General features: G+C 36.4%; 1 protein-coding gene across 1 annotated transcript in view; it reads left to right on the plus strand.

Annotated features, from left to right (window-relative positions):
• Positions 1-11,169, plus strand: part of GYPA (glycophorin A (MNS blood group)) — a 37,077-nt gene extending 25,908 nt beyond the window's left edge. The window contains exons 4-7 of the mRNA XM_005607829.4: positions 52-84; positions 1,619-1,704; positions 3,475-3,589; positions 6,830-11,169. Of these exons, the coding sequence (XP_005607886.1) occupies positions 52-84; positions 1,619-1,704; positions 3,475-3,589; positions 6,830-6,843 (248 nt within the window). The 3' untranslated portion in view covers positions 6,844-11,169. The remainder of the gene's footprint in view (positions 1-51; positions 85-1,618; positions 1,705-3,474; positions 3,590-6,829) is intronic.
• The last annotated feature ends 7,140 nt before the right edge of the window (positions 11,170-18,309 follow it).

Raw genomic sequence — 18,309 nt, forward strand, 5'->3', positions numbered from 1 at the left:
ATGTGCTATGTATTCTGACTTTATTTTGAAATTTTGTCTCTTTAACAATAGGACTACAACTTGCTCATGATTTCTCACAACCAGGTATGTTATTATTTGACATGGAATGACAATAATTCCATTTTAAATTATGTATTGCTAGTTCCAAATGCCTAAGAAAATAAGAAGTCAATTTTAAAAACAAAAAAGTAAATGTAATCAACGTTAGTCACACAAAATGGTAAAGGCAAACAAAATTTGCTCTCTTTAAAATTAAAATAGACATTTCTTATTTTCGTAAACATTTTGGAAATAGCAATGCATTGCTTAATAATTTTTCCTATTAAGTTTTTTAGCTTTCTAACCAACCATGAGTACTTGAGAAAACTCTCTTAAAAGCTTATGAAACAATTGAACTTCTCTCTTCCCTACTGTAAAGAAAGCAAGGAGCTTAAAATCATGTAATTAACTAGCACCATCTCAAGAATTAATATAGACCATTCATGTCTCAATCCTGATTCACTTTTGGCCCAACGCCACCACTTTGGGGCTATCCTCCAAACCCTCTCTAACTGTCGCTTCCCTGTTTAGATGCTGCTATAGCTCTGGCTTTAGTTAGTTTATGTGCTCGTTTACTCTTCTGTATTTCTAAGCCTCCTGTCACACTTGGCCTGTGTCCATACTTCACACAAGAAAAGTGAATCCTAGAACTGAATCAATATAAATTAAATCTTATAAATTAAAGCTAAGTGGACAGGAAGGCTGGGCAATACCAGTGGGAGGAAAAGCTACTTTTACTTTTTTATCAGTAATAAGACTTTTAAATATAAATTAGCCAAATGAATGTGCCCTTTTCCCCATAGGTCTTGCCTTCAGTTCTATTTACTTCATTTGGAAGCACTACAAATATCCTATGAACATAGGAGAATACCTCTAACTTAAAAATTTGTTTCATTCTCAACATGGAAAAGATTTGAAAAATATTTTTAGTGATTATGTTATAGATTATGTGTAAGGATATTCTGGAAGGAACAGAAGCTTAGAATATAGGTGACATGGATTATAGTTACGATTCTGCTTCTAACTAGTTGTTATCTTATCACATAGGATAAGGATAAGTTGTAACTTATCACATAGGATAAGGAACTTAAACTCATTAGATTTCTTTTCCCCATTTGTAAATTGCTTATACATACCAGTTTCCTTCCAGACTTCTGATTCTATGATCTGTCCAATACCTTTTTATACTTCGAGACATTATTTTCTCTCATGTCTTTGAAACTATGAGTTTGTGGGTTTTGTCATATCGGGGTAGAATGTCCACCTAGCTCTCATCCATAGGTCACCTATGAGGCCCTGTAAAGAACACTGGACTTGAGTTGGAACCTTTGGGTCTTGGTTCTGTCACTAGTTGTGTGACCTTGGACAAAAAACTTTACCACTCAAATTTCCAGTTTCCCACATGGTTATTGTGAAAAACTTAATTTTTCAAAAGATAAAATATGTATAAAAGCATATTAACGTGCTTTCTACAAAAAGGCAAATTGGTATTATGCTGACTTTACCTTTTATTTTTCAAATGCTATGTGGTAGTTTATTTCACACTTTTGTAATTTTCTGCTCTCTTTTTCTCCCATAGTGATAACAGTCATTATTTTGGGGGTGATGGCTGGTATCATTGGAATTATCCTCCTTCTTGCTTATGTTTGTCGCAGGCTGAGAAAGGTGAGGATTCAGTTTTTGAATTTTGCTGTAAGTACTGGTGTGAACAGCTCGAGGAGGGTTTATCCCTCTACGTTCAATTAAACTTAAAGAGAAACAAAACTGCCTAAAACTCCATCTTTTCAACTGGACACATAGAAGTCACTGAGTTACTCTGGTAGAAATTGTTTTTGCATTTGTCCTATAAAGCAACCCCAAATATAAATCTATCCCCGTTTTCCAGTCAAAGACCTTCCAAAGTTTTTTCTTGTTTGTTTGTTTAAAGGTATGCTTCTTGATTTTTTGTGAGGAAGACTGGCCCTGAGCTAACATTTGTTGCCAATCTTCCTCCTTCCCCCCCCACTCAAAGCCCCATACCTAGGTGTATATCCTAGTTGTAAGTCATTCTATTTCTGCTATGTGGGATGCTGCCACAGCATGGCTTGATGAGCTGTGCTTAGGTCTGTGCCCAGGATCCGAACTGGCGAACCCCAGGCCACCAAAGCAGAGCACATGAACTTAACCATTTGGCCATGGGGCCAGCCCCCATCCAAAGATTTTGTCTAACTTGATTTAATATATTTTGATGGATTTAGATGAAATAGTCAAATTTCTAATCATAGTATTTAGTTTATTTAATTTGTATATGAAAATATTTAAAATAACATGATATATTTACATATGTTTAAAACATTTGTTTTTTTCCATTCTCCTATTTCCTGAAATAAATTTTTCAAACTCCACCCATGAATTTTCCAGCAGGAGTGATTTTTTTCCTTCACTAAAGCTAATTTTAGGTTCATATGCCACAGCATTCCAAATCACATAACCTTTACTATAACCTTCTGTTTAAGACCTTTAAGACACAACATTTATGTGTGTATTTCTAATGCTGTAATTGGAACTGTAATCCTAGGTCGTTAAGTACCTAGTCACAGAAGATGGTACAGGTGAGTTGTCAGTCATCTTCTATCCTTGATCTCTCTTTGTGATCTCCATACCATAACCACTATACATATTCCTTTAAAAAGGCTTGTTTAGAGGGTAACAACACTGCAGTCACGGGCTGTAACATGATTGATAATAAATCTACATGAAGTTCCTTTGCCCTTTTCTTTTTTAACTACTTCTATTAGGTGACTTCTATAATCATCCAAACCAATGATTGATCATCATTACTCTATGTAAATGTATCTTCTCAAAATAATACTTTCTTAATAAAAGTAAAGTAATTGAGAGTGTCTGCTCTAATATGAGAGATTTTGTAAGGACGTGAACATCCGATGACTCCTCTTATCTGCACTATAAACATTGGGGAAAAATCATCTTCTTGTGTTTGGGCATATATGGCAAACTGAGTTGTTTTCTCTCCTGGTTGATGATCTGAAATCTGAAAAAGTCAATGAAATACTTAGCTGGCAAAATTCAGAGAAAATCTATATGAAATAGAATAATTGGGTCATAGTCAACATGACTAAGACATCATACCTCTTTCATAAAAATTTCCATTTTAGCTTTTCATTACAGCAGAGAAATATGGCAGAGCCAATGTTTGTGGTAATAATTCATCTATGGAAATAACAAATACTATTTAGAAATACAAGTTTAAATCGAAGTTTGCAAATACCTATGAAATAGTGACTTTTCTCTAAAAAGAACTCTACAAAGTGAATTTTAACCAAAAGCAAACAAACTTTAGCTCAAAAAATATATTTTTAATATGAGACATTTTTCCTTATAATGTCTTAGGTTTAGAAAGTTGTGGCATTAATATTTTTCTGTTTTTATTCGTAGAGACCTCCAGCTGATGTACCACCTCCAGCATCACAAGTACCTTCGGCTGATGCACCACCTCCAGTGTCAGAAGACACAAGCACTAATTTAACTTCTGTAGAAACAGACTATCCAGGTTGGTGCTAATATTCTTATTGCCTTTTGCCTTTTTGGAAGGGAAATCAATTATTGAGTTATTTCTTCCTGAGTTGGGAGAGGGGCACCCAATTGGGGCCCAATTATTTATATTCTATTTCATCAGTGCTGCCTCTATAAGATTTTTTATATGAACATTTGTCTGCAGCATAATGAAATGCTCCTTTAGGCGTAAAGTATCTTAAAAAAAAAAAAAAACAAAGAAAAGTGAAACAAATACTATAAGTAAAAGTGAAAAACAAGCTCTTTCGTGCACTTCTTATTTTCCAAACTGCAAAATGGATATAGTTTAACACCCCCAGATCTGAATCCAGACCTGGATTTGAATCCGTAATCCAACTCTTGCAACTTTGAGCCACTCATATGGAGATAACGATAGTTAATGTGGAGATAATTTAATATGGGCATAATGATAGTGTCAACCTCATAGAGTTCCCTGGGGATTAAATGAGCTACAAGTAAAGTGTCTAGAACAACTCTTGGCCATAGTAAGTGCTCATGTCTGTTAGCTATTATCTATATTGTAGGTTCCATTCCCAAATGACCTCCTCTGCACAATGCGGCCAGTCAATTGGTCCCTGTTTTCATTTCCCCTCCCAGGTGCTAAGTAAATACACAACCTGTGGAAGACTGCCGGTGTATTTTGTTCTCACAGAACAGTATTGACCTAGGCCGTGTTTTTTAAAAAGAGTGTTTATTGCCAACCTTAAAAAGTGGGAGATTTCTACATTAAAAAATATCCAAATATCAGTACTCCCTTACAGAAAAAATTGGAAACCCTAACAATGCTGGAGCCTCCTTAACAATATGAGAACAATTCATCAAAGCTGAATGGTGGTCCCTGCCTCTACTATCTGTTTAAAGACCTAGCCAGTTTCATTTATTTTGTTCATGTGGCCTCTTCTGTAACCTCACTAATTGAGCATATAGTTTCTATTAAACTTTGCCTGAAGCATAAACCCAAGTAAAATCTATCTTGGCAGATGTGCCCCAAGAACCAGTCTCTGTGGATGCTTTAGTGTTCAGGCTTTAAGGGACCTGACTTTGCCTGCTACAAACTGACTGAAGCTTTTCCCATGATTATCCAAAATCAAAACAGAACTGAGGTTCTGTAAATTTCCTGATTCAGTTTTTAACCCTGGACCGATCACCCATCTTCAAAGGCCCTCCCTGCTAGGTTTTCTAGACTTTGAGATCATAGAAAATAGAGAGTTTTAAAGATCCACCCCAGCTACATAACCTTTTGCTGGATTTGCCTCATCATGGTATCTCGTGGGTTCTTAAAGCTTAATGATGATTGTTACGTAATTACTTAGTTCTACGAAGTTCGTGCTCTGTAGAGTGAATGGCGTTATTCATAATTCTCAGCTAAAAGGATTAATCAAACCCAATCTGCAGATACTTAAAACAACAAAAGTTGTGAGTCGTGTACCAGATTTACTTCATTTACTAAGGGTACCTTGTTGTAGGACTTGGAGCTGGAACAAATATTGTAAAGTATTTTTTAATCAATATTCTGAATTGTTTCAAAAACGTTGCTTTGAGGAGTTGTTAAAATGGAGCAATTACCACTCAAAGTCTAATTTTTTGTTACCTAAATTTCTCTATGCTTTTAACTACCAATTTTTTCTGGTGACAAATTTAGTGTGTAGCATTTCCTCTGCCATTTTTTTTTCATACCATCTTGAGCCTCTCTGTAGAGTAGCTCACAAAAGTTTAGGACAATTTAATCCACCAAAATGTGTTAAAATATCCTTGTAAGTTTAAGTGCAACAAACATTTATTAAATGCCTACTGTGAGCTGGGCACCACAATCACATTAGATATACCAATGTAGGTCTCTGCCCTTTAGATACTGAGAGTCTAGTGGGGGAAACAGATAGAATGCGGTCATTGCAATGAACAAGTTTTAGGGTAGCAGAGGCAATAGTATCTAAAAGAGACTAGGGCAGGTAGCAAAGGCTTCTGGAGACAGAACCAGAGGTCAGTCTTAAAGAATATCGATGTTACCCAGAGCAAATCAGTTCCAGGCAGAAGGGCATCATGAGCACAGGCATGGAAGAAGATGGAATATGGTGTACCCAAGGAATCATGTGCATTTCCACATTAGCAAGATTAAGACTTCAGTTCTCTGTTCACATCTCAAGTATACGTAAAGGCAGTGGAAAGTCAGATGAACCAAATTTTAGGTTTATTTCATTTCCCCATATTTATGCAAATAAAGTTATTAAAATGAGTCTCATTAAGCTAGTAAAATGGGTTACAAAATCTGACCTCATCTCACAGGGAATTTTGGGAAACACATAAGGTTACCAAAAAGTGTTTTAATCCTATCTTTATAGAATACTGCTCTAAAGTAATTTACAAGTCAAAGGCATAATAAGAGATTAGAGTGATCGCGGCATCTCAGCAAGAAGTAGAAATGTTAAAGTATATAGTATGAATTGTTTTAACCTCCTTCAACTTGCACATGGTTAATGCTTGGTAGAAAATGAAAATAAGTGAGTCTTAGCTGCCCATGCTATCAGTCACATATGACCCCTGCCTGCCCATTTCTCACGGGAGAATGTCTGGGATGCACAGTTCCTGTGATTTCCAAATAGAAGAAAACTGTGGAAAGTTCTCTGCTTCCGTAAGAGCAAAGGATCTCCCCATCCTTTTCACACACTCTCTGAGAGTAACATAAATCCAACCTTCCAACCAAGAATGGTGGGGTGTTGCATTGGTGGGGGAGACCAGTCCAGCGCCCTTGTACATGCTAGAATCAGAGAGGACTTTAGCAGTGAGTTTCTGTACAGACTTCCCCTTGCTTACGTCCAAGAAAAAAAGTTATCCCTAAAAGAAATTACAATCTAGGGAGCTTGACTTAAATTCAAGTACACATATGTAATTCAACTCATTTCTCACTATAATCTGCACCTACGTAAGTTCTCTGTTAGTTTCTCATCTCTGTAGAAACTAAGAGCAGAGCAATCATGTTTGTTCCTTATCTAAGGCTTTTGGAATAGATTTCTAAGAAATTCTGTATCTTTCTTATCACATAACTCTCAGAGCTAATGTAAAAGGAAATTCCTTTAATTTCTTAACAATTATATTCAAGGACAACTCTGTTAGAATGTAGAATCTTGAAATTTAGTTTATGCATTAATTTCCTGTTGTATTTAAATATAATTGTCTCATACTAATGTTTTGTATTTTTTTCTCTATAATCCTTTTACAGGAAATAGTCAATGAGAATCTGCTCACCAAGCCAGTTTTTGGAAGAACATAAAGACACAAGACTTCAGTCAAGTGAAAAATAAACATGTAAATTAGACACTCCAATAATTGTATACCTTCACAAGTTATACAATTTCAGGATGAAAATTTCATCATGAGTCCAATGACTCAATGATGAAATACGTCTCTATTCAGTAATATTTCAAAATGAAGACCAAATATTTCCTTTCATTCTTGCTTTTGTGTGTTAGCATAATTTTTTTTTCCTTTTTTTTTTTTTGTTTTGAGGAAGATCAGCCCTGAGCTAACATCTGCTGCCAATCCTCCTCTTTTTTGCTGAGGAAGACTGGCCCTGAGCTAAGATCCATGCCCATCTCCCTCTACTTTATATGTGGGACACCTGCCACAGCATGGCTTGCCAAGCAGTGCCATGTCCGCACCCAGGATCCGAACCGGCGAACCCTGGGCCACCAAAGTGGAACGTGTGCACTTAACTACTGAGCCACCAGGCCAGCCCCAGCATAATTTTTTATAATTAATTGATTTGCAGTTCTGGTCCAAAACTTCAGTGGGCTTCATCTGCAGTTCTTTAAGACTGACTTATTCTATTCTATTGTGTTTTAAAGATTGTGTTGTCAAATGAAAGGCTTGTAATATCTAGAGGAAATCTAAGTTCTCTTCTCTTCTCATTCTAAACTTCTAAGTCTATTTTTATTGTATTGAGTAAATTAGGGGAACACTAAAATCTTATCATTTCCCCCATTGCTGAAGAGGCAAGATATGGTATTACACTAATGATGATGGTATTTTAGTCACATTGATAAAGCTTGCTCTTGGAAATGCCTTTCATACATACATATATGTATATACTTAGATAAAGATGTAGACATGGATATATAAAATGACACCCACATTCATCCTTTAATGCATAAATCAATACAAAAATTTTTCCTATTTAAAAAAAATGAAACATTACATATGGATAAATGGCCCATTTAAAATAGTTGGTCTGACAGGACCCTTCACAGCACTCACTGATGCATTCACCGTGTTCCACTAAAGACTTATTTATGGAAGTGGTTAGAGTATCCTGAGAAAGAAAACTATTGATGACTTTTCCTTGCAAAAGAAACTTAACTCCATAAATACAAGAAGATGTGCAAACTTGACATACAGGTGAATATTTTAATAGGTCACTCTGTATTCTCAATTAAATTCTTTAATCCATCCAGTCCTAGTTTCTCTTATTAATAAAGCTTTGGAAATTGGTTTAAATAATCTAAAAGAAACTTCTAGATATAAGAGACTAAGGCTTTATTACTATACAGATGTCAGTCATTTATAGTGAAACTTAAAAAGCAAGGTAAAAACAAAGTGCCTTCTTGTGATATTCTACTGCCAAATTAACAAAAGCCCATCTGGCTTTCCCTTTTTGTAAGAAAGTTAAGTAAATAATATTATGTACATATTTGGGCTTGACAACTTAAGTTTATTTTTTAATAAATTAAAAAATCTAAATCTTAACCTACGTGTATGTTCAGAGTGTTCTTCTACTAAATTGACTATTTAAAATAAGGAATAAGAACAGAACATTTCTATTGCTATATATTTTTTAAAAGTAATTTTAACAGTGTCAATGGGTTAATTTAATCAAATGAATGACCCAAGCACCAAGGCAACTTTAAATGTACTTTTTTCAATGAAAATAAAACGTTGAACCAAGAGAGAGCATGAGACCAACCTTGTCTCTAAAGTAATTTACAAGTCAAAGACAATAAGAGGTTAGAATGACTGTGTCATCTCCACCAGAGCTAGAAAATTCAGAGAATAGTTAAAGCATGAATTGCTTTAACTTCCTTGAACTTTTCTAGTCAATTTCTCATTACTTCTCTCTATGGACTTTTCACATTTAAATTTAATGTTTTTAGGAAGAAATTGACCTTAACTCTCTTCTTATTTCTGTAATTAAATCAGCATAAAATTATGGCAAAAAATGTTACAAAGAATCCAACATAACCCCATGAATGTTTCATGCTGAATTTCTTAAAATTTGGGACTGAAGTGGGAGGTGGAAATGATTAGAAAATTTATTCTTCAGGCCTAGGTGTTTGCTGGTATAGATAGGAGTAAAGGATCTAAACTAGGGAGAAAGTGAGTGGAGAAAGATGAGCGACTTTATGAAGGGCGAATTTGGGGAGCCAAGGAATGGCATGGTGAAAGGGATATTTTGGTAATATTAATATATAGTAATCAAGTAAGAACCTTTCAGTTTCTTCTAAGCATTTGTCTTATCAAATGTAGCAAATTTCTCACAAAGAAACTCCGAAGAGCCAAATATCACCCAAGCAAAAACGAACACAAATTTCTACACAATATGATGCACAGGCCTGTTATTGTGTTAACCCAGTTCTAATATGCTTATGCCTCCAACTCTGTTTAGCTAGAATATATGCACTAGCAACTGATAAACCAATTGCAGCCTCTAAATTTAAACATGTCCTCTGAACTCTCACAGCGCTTGTACAGATTTTGTAGCATCTACTATGATCTGAATTCCATCCCTTCTTAACTGTAATTCGGTGAAAGCAGGGACTTTAATTCATTTTTGTAACTCCTGTGAGGCTTCACAAAACTTGCTTCTTATTTCGTGAAGATTTTCTTAATATTTAAAATGGCATTAAATGTAGTAATAGCATAAAGGTTTAGTCCGGTATGGTCTGGAAAGATAATTAATTTTGTAGCTGGAGTCTGAACCCTTGCTATTTATTCATGTAACTTTGGTTTCCTTATCTGTAATGTGAGGATAAGAATAACTGCCTTGCATAAACGTTTTGAGATTTATGTGAAATGAGGTACTTAGGGTGCCCATCACCAAGGAAGTGTTCGATAAATGGCAGCTCTCCTTAAAGTCACCTCTGACAAATTCTTCCTTACTTGCTACCAGCAAGGCAGCATAGAGTTCAAGAGCCAATCCACTTTAAATGTCCTGTGGAAACATTTAGCCTTTAAAAAATGTTCCTAGGTTTCTTTTGGCCATCTCATTTTTGTCATGCGAAATAGAAGAGCCAGTATTCCTTCGTCACTGGAATATTAAAATATAATGATAATATAATGATATAATAATATTACAATGTCATGATATGCTTTTTCACTGAGTAGATGTACAAAAAGAAATCAGTTGCCTTTTAACCTTTCACTTCTCATCAGTAGTTTTAAAATGTTACTTGAGATAAAATTGAAAAAGTAGGGTTGTTTTGAAGACAATAGGGTTAAAAAAATTTGATCTCAATGACAAAAGGAACTAATCTACTGATTTTCATCATTTGTTTATATACCCAACCAAACGACTCACTGTGGGCACCTGTAATTTGAAAAAAAAGCCCCACCCTCTAATAATTCTGACTTACCCTCTTTCCCCTCTTAGAGGATTAGTTGGAAAGCAGGTGGAGATTCAGAATGTTATAAAATTCTTGCCATTTGTAGGTAACAGCTAATAATAGAACCAACATACAAATTAAGTATTGTGTAACTCTTAAGTGCCAGCTACGATGTATGCAATTTACCTGAAAAAAATTTCCTCAAAGTAAAAAGTCATTATTTTTTGGATATTAGACACGTTTAACCAAAGTAGCATAGCATCACTTTTCAGAATCTCTGATTCTGTTGACTTTTAGACCCAGAAAGTTTTGACAATTCTATGACACATTCTCTTCGAAAAGATTCTTCTCTAACACCAGGCACTTTCTGAATTCATAAACCTTCCTAAACTGTCTATTCTCTTCAGTGACCTGGTTGTGATTATAATAATTGACTTGTTTCATTTTGTTGCCTGCATAAATGTGGGCATTGGCATTGTGTGCCTTAGATTTTAAGGTCTTAGCAGAAACAAGGTTAGAAATGTTTTCTTTTTTATTACCACAGCACCATAGTACTACTATGCATTCAATAAATATTTTACCATTTAAATTTGTTTTAAACACAAACATTTGGATAGTGATATGTTAACACAACATTTATTAAGCATTTACCATGTGTCAGACATTGTTTCAAATGCTTTAAATGCTTTGTGTGGGGTTGGGGGAGAAGTTGACCACCCCCTCCTGATTCCAGATGGGAGAGGGAGTACAGCATCAAATTAAAATCAGAATGGAAATTTTGATGATTGCATTGGTAGATATTTTAATTACTAACAGGAGAACCATTTGTATTACCTAATAGTGACCAGAATAGTGATGAGGTCTACCCAGGTTTTGACAGGGGAACAACAGGAGAAATACTTCCACAGAGTACATTTGAAAGGACATAGGAGACCTAACCAAAGTTATTTTTAATTGTATCTTATGAGTCTTGTTCCCTCAATATAACCATTATATTGATAGAAAATAGATAAGGCATAACAAAAAAATAATACTTGTACATTGTTAGTAACTGTAAATTTCCTTGAAAACAGTAGAGCAATGTATCCCCAAATTCACAGATTTGCCCATACATTTTGGCTCAGTATTTCCATTTTGAAGAATGCGCTCCAGTAAAAAAATAAAAGAGCAATTTGTAATTTTTTTAGAATTTATTTCATATATTCATAGCAACAGCTAATAGCAAAAAGAAAATAGCCCAAACGTTGAACAACTCAGTAATGTTCATGTGTCAGTAGTAATTTACTTGTTAGTGTATTAACAAAATAGACTATTACATAGCCATGAAAAATTACAAGTATATGGACTTTGCTTACACATGTAAATGTGTGTATAAGTTACTTTTAAGTAAGAAAGTAGAAAATGGTATATGTTTACCCTGAACTAAAAAAAAGTACAGGTGCATAAATTAACAAGTTCAGAAAAAAATGTGCAGTAATATTCAATAGTTTCTTCTTGTGGTTCTTTAAGAAGAAGCGCCACTAATTTAAAATGAAGTGCTTTCCAACATTGCTGGTTCCTGTCGAATATTTCTAAGCTAGAGCTCTATTTCAAAACTGAAGGCCAGAGACATCTTGGTATTGCACCATTGTCCATATCTCATGAAACACGTCTTTTGGGTGTGCTCAAAAAGTGCTGTGACTCTGCAAAAATAGGCCTTGAAAGCTGAAGGATAACAGCTTCAAAGACGGGACAAAACAGAAATATGTGTTTCCTAATTCACCAATAAAATAACTTAGTCTGTACACCTTAGAAGGAATGTGATCCTATTTTTTTGATGTGCTGTAGTCTTAAAAACTACTTTTTTCATATTAAGATATAGATCAGTTTGGTGTAATGTTAGGAGCAGGTGTGTATATGATCTTTCATCAGCTCAACAAATTTTAATCATCCAAATCCTAGTTTGAAAGAGCCAGGTTACTTCTCCCTCTTATTACCCGAGGAAGCATTAGCAGAATGTCGTCCCAGCAACAGAAAGCAGAAAAGTGTGCATCTGTTTCCCCTCAAACTAAGTCTGCTCCAGGATAGACTTTATTTCCGGATGTCTAATGGCCACCTCACACAGCAGTGACCATGGTTCCCACAGGGGTTATAAAGAAAACCCAAAAGGACAGCAAATGAAGCCTTCATCTCACTGGGACCATTTGAGCAAAAGGTGTAGGAGTTTATGTTGCCCATTTCCCCTGACAAATAATAGCTCTTGTGTTCTCTTTTAAAGCTAAACATAAACCTTGAAGAAATGATAATCATGTAATAATTATTTTTTTAAAAAAACCTTTGATAAATTGTTTTGATCTACTCAACTCGAGGTTTTGACAAAACTGCCAATATATGGGAGCTCAGGGTTCCCAGATTTCTTCCCAAATTCCTGTTTAATACAGCTGTACAGTATGACCTCTAGTATCATGTGATCTGTTTCCTCTTGTCTTACTTCCAGGGTACTATGATTCTCAAGGGCAATGACAGAGCATCCACACATCCTAGCTCCTTCACCGAGCCCAGAATAGAGTCCACCAAAATGGTACATTGTTGTATAGATGACTAGTAACTCTTCTTGAAATGAAAACCAGGACACACTAAGAGTTCATGTATTTTTTTCCCTATATTCTGTTGGTAGAGAAATGAAAATAATACTATTTCCTGTTAGTTTGAAAAAGTTTCTTAAAGCAAAGTAAACAGTGTTGATTTTTGAATTTATAAAAATGTCTTTGCCCACAATTCCTCTACCATGATTGGAAAACAGACTTGAATCCTAACTCTTTCGTCTGGTTTCTTACCACTTGGGTAGTCCTCTTCTTGTGAGTAGATGCTTCTCTTTATCCTCAAGCCCTGATGTGATCATGATTCTTAAGCCACGTAGCCTATTTGCTGCCACACATTTGAGTCTGAGTATTGTCACTGCTACATTATCCCATCCATGTGATTGTATATAGTATAAATTATGGAAGTTTAAGATACAAAGTATAATGATGCTAACACATGAGAAGCTTATTTCTTGCTTAGGCAATGTTACAGAAATATCCCAGGTCAATGGAGAACAGAGATTATCCTTCACATATTTATTTGTAGATCTAAACCAATGGCACCTCTGCCGTCTTCAACACATGGTTTCCAAAGTTGCCCTGGACATCATTGTTCTAACCAACTAGAAGAGGGAAATAGTAAGGAGCACAAATGGGAGGTTTAGTCAGGAAGAACTAAAAGAGAGGAGGGGGCATAGCTCCACTCACATTCTATTAACTAGTGCTCATTCACTCGGCCACAATTAACTGCAAGAGAGAGTGGGAAAAGTCAAGCCCTGCATCCAGGAATAAGGGTCAAATGGATTTTAGTGGACAGCTGACCGTCTCCGCCACAGTTCATGCGTCTGGCCACAGATACTCACGTACACCCTTATTCCCACATATAGGTCGCACTCTCCTCTTGTCTACTCTGTTATTCCATATGGCTCAAAGCCCAGGACCTTTTGATGATGTACAAGTTTCTGATCGGGTTGAAATGTAGTTCCTTATGGTCAGACAATCGATAAACTAAGAGACAAGTTATCTATCCCTTGCCATACCACATTCACAAGGGTGGAGCTGGGCTAGGATATTGGCAATAAAAATTGCCATTCAAAAAAGAGATGAATGTGAAACACGCCTGAGTGATTGGTCCATAAGAATGAGAGAATCTGATGGGCAAGCACCGTGAAGACTCCTGCTCAGGATGTAGAAGTGTCCATTGTTCCCTACTGCGCTTGGCTTTGCACTTTGAAAGCTTCTTCCTTGGTCATTAAATTCTGTGGCCACATTTGAAGTGAGCATTGAGCAATGTGCCCTCCTTGAGAGCTATACAGGTTTTGTGGCACATTTTCTAATGGTGCTAGGGTTGTTTTACAGAGGAAATAGGCAAAGACTTTTTGAGCCAGGTTCATAGTTACTTTGGCAACACAAATCCCTTAGAAACTTAAGTGACTCCTGGTCAATTTGCTTTCAGTCAGCTCCATTTGCCTGTAACTACACCCAAAGTTATTTCTGAGACACAGCTCTAAATCTCTTTATTTCTTTGTCTACTTGCATTCATCTTTGCCTCTAACTTAATGACACTTCCTTTGAGGCATCTCAAATAATGAGCTAAGATGAAAAGCATGATTCTTGATGTAATCTTAGCTAGAGGGCTGAGTTCTTTTGGTTGATGAGAAGCATTGATATATCTTTTTCCTCTAAGCCTTATTTAGCCTTATCTCCTATTGTTTTAGGTCTAAAAGCATTTGGTTTCTCCAACACTCTGAGATCCTCAATTTCTTTTGAAAATCAGCAAATCCTTTCCTGAGCTCATTTTTTTCTCATAATATTGTTAAAAGCAGTAACAACAAATGTTAGAACTTAGGCTCTTTTAAACCACTCTCCCAAACTACAGGTGCAGAAGGCATGTAGTACTCCTTCCAAATTATTCTAGACGACATTCACCAAATAACTCACTTCAGCATAGCATGAATAGTCCACTACTTTCTAGTAAGTGATGTCTAATTGTTTATCTCCTGATACCCAGACAGTAACCCAATGCCATGTATTTCAGGGTTTGGCTATGGTAACATCTTTATTTCTGTATTAAATAGGCTAAATGCCGTAATAAATACACCCAAAATGTAAGGGTTCAGCACAATTAAAGTTAGTAATTTTGCTCATGTAACTATCCAGTGTGAACCCGGGAGAGGAGAAAAGACTTCTGCTCCATACAGTCATTCAGAAATCTAGGCTCATAGTGCCTCTTCGTCTACAAAGTCATCTTCCCAACCGCCTAGTGGCAGGGAAACAGAATGGAGAGATGCTCACACGAAGTTTTCTGGGCCAGACTGGCAAGTGGTACAAGTGGTAGCCTTCACTCACCTACCATTGGCCAGACTTAGTGGCATAACCACATCTAAATGCCAAGGAGGCTAAGACTTGTTGTTTTAACCACTATCTCCAGTAATACATTAAATAGTGGCAATGATCATTGGCATTCTTTATGTCCCTTATCTTAAAGGAAATGTATGTGAACTAAAGTTTCTCCATTAAGAACAATGTTTTCTGTAAATTTTTAGTCTATAACCATTATTATTTAAGAAAGCACTTTCCTAGTTGCAAGGGGATACTATTTTCATCATAAGTAGTTATTGAACCCTATAAAGTGCTTTTTATTCCTGCAGCTATTGAGAATTTGTAAATTTAAATCCTCCTTTTCCTTATTATTATTATTTCAACACAACTGTACCAGATTTCAAAGCCAAAGTTTTTTCTACTACAGAAGGATCTGCTGACTATTCATAAGAAGCTTCTGTGCAACATGGAAATAAAAACACAAATAGGAATTATGATAATAAAAGAGAAAACATGATGCACACCACCGGGTAGTACCACAAGTGTTCCGGGAATTGAGATGAGGAAGAGAGGTCATGCTCAGGTGGGTTTCAAGAAAGACTCAAAGGGTTAGAAACGAGAGGTAGATGCCCAGAGTCGGGAAACATGAGGCACACCTAAGAAACATAAGTTAAAACATGTGGAGCTCAAAAGTAAGAGTCAAGGTTAGGAAGGCAATCTGGGGACAGGTCACAGGTATGACTTGATGCACTTAATGCAAATCACACTTTCCAGGTCTAGAACAAAAGTAGTCTTTTAGTCCAACATGGCACAATGGACATTAAGTTTATATTTTCTCCATCTAATAATATTAAAGGATAAAAAACAAAATTAAAAGAACAGATGAAAGAATAACAACAACAGATGAATATTTCAATAAAGATCTGGAAAACTGAAAGCAAATGAAAGAGTATTGACTGATGCAGTAGAAAAGAGGAGGAAACGTGATTTGTGCAATAGGATATCCCCCCTAAAATGGAACGAGCTATCTGAAGAACACCAAGACTGCCTGTGTGAACTTCAGTTTCCAAGTCATGGGAGGAACAGCGGGGAGAGGTTGGAACCAAGACTTGTTGCAGAAAAGCATAGTGGTTAAAAACACAGATCTTATGGCTAGGGCACATGGGTTTGAATCCAAATTCTGCCACTTACTAATTGTGAGTCCTTGGACATGTTCTTTAACTTCTCTGTGACTCAGTTGATCTTATTTGCAAAAACAGGATGATAATAATATTAGTAACTTCTCAGAGGGCTATAATGAGGATTGAGTGAGTTAATACATATGAAACATTTAGAAGGATGCCTGGGCAATGTTAGCCATCAATTGATGTTGGCTGTCATGATTTTTACTATAATCTCATGAAAAAACATTTGATTTTTTAAAATTTTCATGTATTACCTTGATGATTTGTTATTTTCAATCTATTTTTTAAATTCAAAACCCATTGCCGTAGGATAGGTGAGAAAGGATGAGGGTCTGAACAAATCCAAGAGCAGAGAACATGCAGGAGGGGAATGAAGACTTCAGCCTGGACTCTCACTGGGTGGCTGTCTAGACGCAAATGAAATAACATGTGAGAGGATGGGAAAGGAATGTTACAGAAAAATTAAGATTCAGTCAAGTACCCCCGGTGCCTGGCTGCTGAAACTGCATTGTGATTGAAAACAAGCAAAAGGCCAAGTTTATTACACTGTGAGATCCTTGAGGGCAGGGACTGTTCTATTTAAATCTTTGTCTCCAAGGCAGAGTTCTTGATAGGCTTCCATTGGCATCGATTGACCTCAATTATAATCTACCTGCCTGGAGTTGAGAGTCTTCCCTCAAGAGTAAAGAGAATGACAAGCACAGGGGTAAGACCGAACAGAGAAGAGCCTGACTTCCAAATGAACTCTGTTAGGAACCTGTCACCCCAAAGACAGGGTGGGTCCTGCTGAGGATGCTGGGTCAAAAATCTCCAAGGAACTGTTGAGGCCCACATGTCCATGAAGGAAAGTTAAAATCAAAGGAATTAGTGTCATGATGTGTAGTACTTGCTGTCCTTTTACACACACACACACACACACACACTATGGCTGCCCTACCCAGGGGGTGGGGCTGAGGGATGTCTGTGGTTCCTTGTCTCCTGTCCTAAAAGACAGGGTATGCCAGGGCCCTGGCCATACACCACAGGCCTTTCCTTGATAAACAGTGAGAAGACTGTCACAAATCTGTGTTGTTCAGGATCAGCATTTGAATAAATGCATACCATGACCTCCCAAAGTGCCTGTTTTGAATGCGTAAATTTTAGGGTATTTCAGAATCCTCAAGAGATGGCTTAACAGTCACATTATGCTGAAATCTGTTAGGTTTAACGACAAGGAATGGCGTTTCTTACGTATTTAAAAGATTGCAGTTGGGTCCTACAGTGAGAAGTCACTGTGGGGGCACGTGTGTTTAGGTGATGCTATTATAGCTCATTTTAGCTTTTTTCTTTTCACACTTTTCTGGCTTCCAAATCTTCTATAACAAACCTGTATTACATTTTTAAAGAGAAAAGCACAAGAAAAGTCATTAGCTTGTTCAAAGTTAAAGAAAAAATCATGACAAGACAGTTGCTAATGCATGTTTCCCTAACGGTACACTGCATTAGTCTACATGGTGCTTTACTGATAATTGATAAAAACTGCCATCCAAATCTATGAGTTCTTTGACTCTGTTGCATGAACATGTTCCAGCAACTGTTTAATTGTGGTTTACAGAGAACTGTGGCTGTCAGTTCAACTTAGAGACAAGAATTTCAGTCCTGCAGTGGATATCCAACAAGTTCTTCAGTACAGATGGGTTTAGGAATAGAACTTGAGATGATGAACATGTGTTGAGTGGTTCCCATTTTTTTGAGCTTGGCCTTGAACTTATCTGCCCCTTAGATTTCATGCTCAGGTCAATCATTTCACAATGAAGAATACACAATTTCTCAAACTTCCTCCTTTCCAAGTTTTATGACTAGAGTTCAACCTGAGTTCACATTATCAGTCGATGAACAGCCCTCAGCGGAGCTTATTAACTAGGATTGTTGTCTCAGTTTGGGTCTCTTCCAAATGGTTTGGCCAAATGCTATCAGTGCATCATATATTAGGAGAATACGTTTTTTCAGCCTCTACTGAAGTGACTCATAGAATGTCCTTGACCCTTCTCCTGTCTC

This window comes from Equus caballus, chromosome 2 (genome assembly GCF_041296265.1).
Source record: "Equus caballus isolate H_3958 breed thoroughbred chromosome 2, TB-T2T, whole genome shotgun sequence".
NCBI classification, from domain to species: domain Eukaryota; kingdom Metazoa; phylum Chordata; class Mammalia; order Perissodactyla; family Equidae; genus Equus; species Equus caballus.